We start from the raw sequence: 5483 nt of genomic DNA, 5'->3' as shown, positions 1-5483 counted from the left end.
TCAGCACGTCCATCCTCACTTCTACAAGAAAAGAGTAAAAAAAGGGTAAAGGTGGGTGTCCAAAGCACAGTGCCAGGCCAAGAGCCCTGCTGGGAAGGCAAGGTGGACCTGCAGCTCCCCCAGCTCCCACGGGGCAGGAAGCATCCCGCAAGCCTCACTCACCATGCGTGAGTCCGACCGACAGCCCAAAGGGCAGGCAACTGCCCCAACAGGCAGGCAGACACACCCGAGGTCTTTTGGAAAAGGAACCCATTTGGGGTGTCCATGGGAGGGGCAGGTGCTGCACGGGGCTGGCTTGGCCAACAGCAGCACGTGAGCGATGGAGAGGGGACAATGGGAGATCAGTGTGTTTTTTTCAATAGGATTTTGTTTGATGACATCCATGTTTAAGGGTTGGAAAGATCCACAGGAGCTACCAGGGGGAGCTTAACCTCTCCCAGACTCAAGAAAAGGGCTGCTGGATGCAAGGGCAAGAAAGGGGAAAGAGAGAGAGGACCTAGCAAAACACCACATCTTTCAAACTCAGCTCATCTGGGGCTTGGCAACCTTTTCCTCTCACAAGCACATAAGTTTTCACACTTGCCAGGCAGCTACGTCCAGGGTCTCTCGACTCTGATCGTGGTCCAAACCTACCTGTCCCTTTGAGAGAGCTTGGAGTCGTCTGGGAAAGCAACAATTCCCTGTCAGTAAAACGCTCACAAGACTGCATGAGCTTATTACAGTCATTCCAGCAGAAATAAGTGGTACCTTTTAGAGTGCTTGCCGGAAGAAAATAGCAGTTCTGACCCAATTTCACACAGTTGGAATCAGCTGTGGGAGACTAATATACAGAAAAATAAAAAGACACAAATGCCCATTTCCCCCATGTCCTCTCCTAATAACATGAATAAAGCTCTGTTTTGATATTTCATCCTTTCCATAGGAGTCCAGTGGATCAGTCCAAGTCAGCCGTGCTTCGAGTCAAACTCCTCTGACTCTTCCACCCCTTACTTGATGAAATTTTTAATTGTCCACCTTTGTCCTGTGCAGCTGCGAAGAATCAGATCTATTCCGGCCATTCCCCTGTTCTCCACTTCCAAGCATCGTCCTGTTCCCTTGTTCAGGATGGCGCCATTCTAAAATTAAAGGATATGGGGAAAATATTAAAAAAAAACCCCAAAACGTGGGGTTGCGTGTGAAGCAAGCCAGGAGCGTGCGCTGCCCCGGCGTGCAGCTGTGTCCCTGTGCGTTACTGGAGAGTGCGCAGCACTTAGCTGGGCGGTAACGCAATGCAAACAAAAAAAAATAATTCCTAAAATAATCCATTCGAATGGCCAACCTTTACCACCAACAACACAGACCCCTAACACATCAGCAGCCAAGGAACATCTGTAACCTTTAACCAGCACGGCTGCACCCCTCAGTTAGGAAGGTGTGACGCTTCTGTAGAGGGTATATTATTTACTCTCTGCTCTGGGACAAAAGTACCTTGTTTTCATGTATTTCACCATAGCTTAGCTGCAAGAAACAAAGTAATCTGAAAGTCATCCACAGGGCAGGTTACACACCCCTGAGAGTACCAAAAAGGGAAACTTCTACTGGAAATCATCCTAAAATACTGTTCCTACCCCTGATGGCTCTTAACCTTTTCCCTCTGCCCCAGGACATGGCACCTGCTGTCACACAGGACCATTTCACCCTCATCCCCCACTGTCCCATGCCAAAGACAATGTGCCACAGCCCACGGTTGGGGAAGCAGAGGGGCAGCACCGATGGCAGACACGTAACAGACCTGTATGAAATTCCAGCGCTTATGCAGGCTGCTCTTGACCTTGTCGCAATCGAGGAGCTGAGGGAAGCGGCTTTTCACGTTATCCACCAGGCAGCGGGTATCGGGTAGAAGAGTCGTGGTCCCGAGGGCACCAAGATGCAGGAAGCCCTCCTTGGTGTAGCGTGCAAGCTGGGAGGCAGGGAAGGAGGGGAAAACAACCATCAGTATCTTTGGATCATCACTAAAAAGCAGCAGAGGACAGAGCAAATTTGCAGAGCCCCAGGAAAAAACCTGTGAGGATGGGGAACAGAGAAAGTAGAACTGACCAGAAGTAAAAAAACCAAGCCTTCTCCAGCCTTTTTTCTTGTTGTTTTGGGGCTTTTTGGTGATGGAGTTGAGGAGCTGGGGCAGAGGGAAGGGATAAGAACAACCCTGAGCCTTCATCCCACCATGGGGCAGCCTCCTCCAGCATCCTTTGGGCCCTAACAGTCTGCAGGTTGGGGCAATGCATGATTTCCCCTGGGTTTTGTCCAGAGCCAGCTGCCTTGGCCGGTCATGCTGGCCCAGCCTGTGGCTTCTCGCACGCCTGGCAAGCCAGCCTTGCTTTGGCCTCCAAACGATGTTGCTGGCGCATCTGGCACAGCCCTCCAGCAAGTCCAACAGCAGCCGGGCAGCGATGCCAGCCAAAGGGGGCCAACAGATAACTGGCACCATTCCCCGGGGATGTGAGCCCACGTCTCCCCCATGGTTCAGCACGGAAGCAAAGGCTCCGGGTTGCAGCTAACCCCCCATACCCATCGCGTCCCATCGCCCAGTGCGCCCCAGGAACCGGCTCGGCTGCCGGGGAGCCATAGGCAGTGCGTGGCTGGCACCGGGATGGCACCGCGACGGCCCCGCCGCCACCGCGGGGCCACACACAAAGGGCTCCTCTGTTTGCAGCGTTCAAGGATCCCACCAAAATATTTCCCTAAACATATTTAAATTCAGGAGTGAAAAGAGATGAATGACAGCGGCCTGCCTTTTATAGTTCAAGGGAAAGATATACACAGCTGCTTATTTAAATTATGAATCAATCCATTATCTAGCAGACAAATAAGGAGTATTCAGCACGTTAATTAACTGAGCATATCTATGACCCAGACGCTTAAAAGGAGACAGTAAATCACACTGGGAGTTTGGGTTATCACGGTTAGAATAATTAAACATTGAAAATGAAGTTAAAACAGTGTAACAGGGTCCAACTCCAGCTCGTAACCGCAGATAGTTACGGTGCTCGAGGGCGATTTTGCCTTCCCTCAGTGATGCTGGCTGCAGGTATCGGTGCTCCGGATCCTCCGGCTGGTCCCCGTGCTGCCTGTCGTCCTTGAGACGGTGCCTGCTGTGCTCTGCTCCCAACTGCTGGTGGAGTTACATTTTCAGCCAACATGTTGTGTATCAAAGCAAGACCTCTGATACCTTACATCTCCCCCAGGTCCACTTGCCAAAGGTATTCTCGCCCCCAGGAGGATTCAGCTGCAGCAGCCCACACCATATAGTCGATGGTGGTGTGGGGAAAAGCTGCCTCGTCCTGTCCTGCAGTGCAGGATCTGCTCTTCTGCCCCTCAAAGCCCTTTGCAAGATGGTGCAGAACAGTACACGTCTCTTTAGCTCTGCAGTAATTCCCCCTCCAAACTTCTGCGCTGGTGCAGCAGGGGTGGGAAGGAGGGCAGCCTGCAGAGCACAAAGCCGTGACCACCACCTCCTCTTCCTCCCATCTGCTCTGCAGAGAGGGACCTGGGAGTCCTGGCGGACAACAGGTTGACCATAAGGCAGCAATGTGCCCTGGCGGCCAAGAGGGCCAATGGCATCGTGGAGTGCATTAAAAAAAGCAGGTCAAGGGAGGTCACCCTCCCCCTCTGCTCTGCCCCAGTGAGGCCACAACTGGAGTCCTGTGTCCAGTTCTGGGCTCCCCAGTTCAAGAAAGACAGGGAACTGCTGGAGAGAGTCCAGTGGAGGCTACGAAAGGGCTCAGGGGACTGGAGCATCTCTCTGCTGAGGAAAGGCTGAGAGGGGATCTCAGCAATGCTTATCAATATTTAAAGGGCGGGTGGCAGGAGGATGAGGCCACACTCTCCAGTGGTGCCCAGTGACAGGACAAGGGACAATGGACACAAACTGGAATATCGGAAATTCCACCTCAGCACGAGGGAAAACTCTGACGGTGATGGAGCACTGGCACAGGCTGCCCAGAGATGTGTGGAGTCCCCTTCTCTGGAGAGATTCCAAACCTGCCTGGAAGTGTTCCCGTGCGACCTGCTCTGGCTGACCCTGCTTTGGCAGGGGGGGTGGACTAGATGATCTCCGAAGGTCCCATCCAACCCCTGACAGTCTGTGAGTCTGTAATTTGCTGTCTCCCCCCGGCAGGAGGTGCCTGACCGCAGGATGGGGATCATATCCACCGCTGAGCTCAGCTCACACTGTGCTGGGCTCCCAGCAAGGGCGCTGCCCCGCACACCAGCCTGGAGCAACCTGAGAATGACCCCCTGGGCCTCCCCAGCCCAGCTGAAGGCTCAGATTCACATGATTTTTATTTAGCAATTCGATGTTTTGATGAGCCAAGCCTCGCCCTCGAGACGGTGCTCTCAGCCTGACAGTGTGTTTTTAACCACGCAACTCTGAGCACCAACACAGAGGATGAGACTGCCTGCCTTGCAAAAAGGAAGAGGTATCTAAAGGAAAAGACAAAAAAAGATAAGACCTCTTCATGCCAGATGAAAGAAATCACCAAGAAGTCCCAAACGAGCAGTACAAGTTACCCTCCTTCTCCTGTTTCCGAAATGTTTCCTACCACGTACATAATGAGTGTGCTAGACACTTTCTTTTTTTAATGATGTTTGGCAGCTTGTCTTCAGACAGTTGGCCTAATGCCCACAAGGCAACATGATTTCTGCTCTTACATGTTATTGCCTAATGCGGTGGGAAAAATAAGTAGAGCAAAAACCAAATCTTTCCCAAGGAAGGGAGCGGGACGGGGGCTGCAGGGAGACACAACGAGCTGAAAAACAAACATGGGTATTATGAAAAATGCAGTAAGTGCATCTATTAGATGTGTCATCTACTACGTATAATAGCCAGATAAATAAAGCCCCGAACACACATCTGGATCCAACACACTGCCTAACGCCTGATCTACTCTGCCGAGCGCAGTGGAGGCTCAGCAAAGCCGTTCCAGCCTTCAAGCCTGTCCAACCATCAAACCTGAGAGTCATTATTCCCAAAAAATCCCATGTGAATCATGAGTTCAAGCTCCACCATGCTCCTAAGACATTTACAGATTTTCTTTCCTTTTTTTTCTTTTGGGATATTTTGTTTTTGATGCCTTGATTCTTCTTCTTAGGAAGAAGCTTTTCACTTTGAGGGTTGTGAGGCACTGGAACAGGTTGCTCAGAGAGGTTGTTGAGGCCCCATCCCTGGAGGTGTTCAAGGCCAGGCTGGATGTGGCCTTGGGCAACCTGGGCTGGTGGGAGGTGTCCCTGCCCATGGCAGGGGGGTTGGAACACGATGATCTTCAAGGTCCTTTCCAACCTAAACCATTCTATGATTCTTCGTTTGTAGTTTCGCTCCCCATGGCAGCCGAGGGTCTCAACCGCAAGGTGACAGCGGAGGTGAAGCACCAGGGTAAATGGGAATCCTGCGGTGAAGCACCAATCCTGCTACCATTGAGTCCTTCTTGAGCGATAAAAAGGAAGAAAAT

General features: G+C 51.7%; 1 protein-coding gene across 1 annotated transcript in view; it reads right to left on the bottom strand.

Moving 5' to 3' along the window:
- Positions 1-621: 621 nt before the first annotated feature.
- The window catches only part of WBSCR17 (Williams-Beuren syndrome chromosome region 17), a 227486-nt gene continuing 222624 nt past the window's right edge, over positions 622-5483 (bottom strand). The window contains exons 10-11 of the mRNA XM_009888852.1: positions 1772-1939; positions 622-1115 (exon numbers count right to left, since the gene is read on the bottom strand). Coding sequence (XP_009887154.1) covers positions 987-1115; positions 1772-1939 — 297 coding nt within the window. The 3' untranslated portion in view covers positions 622-986. The remainder of the gene's footprint in view (positions 1116-1771; positions 1940-5483) is intronic.

This window comes from Charadrius vociferus, unplaced genomic scaffold (genome assembly GCF_000708025.1).
Source record: "Charadrius vociferus isolate BGI_N301 unplaced genomic scaffold, ASM70802v2 scaffold636, whole genome shotgun sequence".
Classification (NCBI taxonomy): Eukaryota; Metazoa; Chordata; class Aves; order Charadriiformes; family Charadriidae; genus Charadrius; species Charadrius vociferus.
Note: the sequence above shows the minus strand (reverse complement) of the source record. Positions and strands in the feature narration are given on the sequence as shown.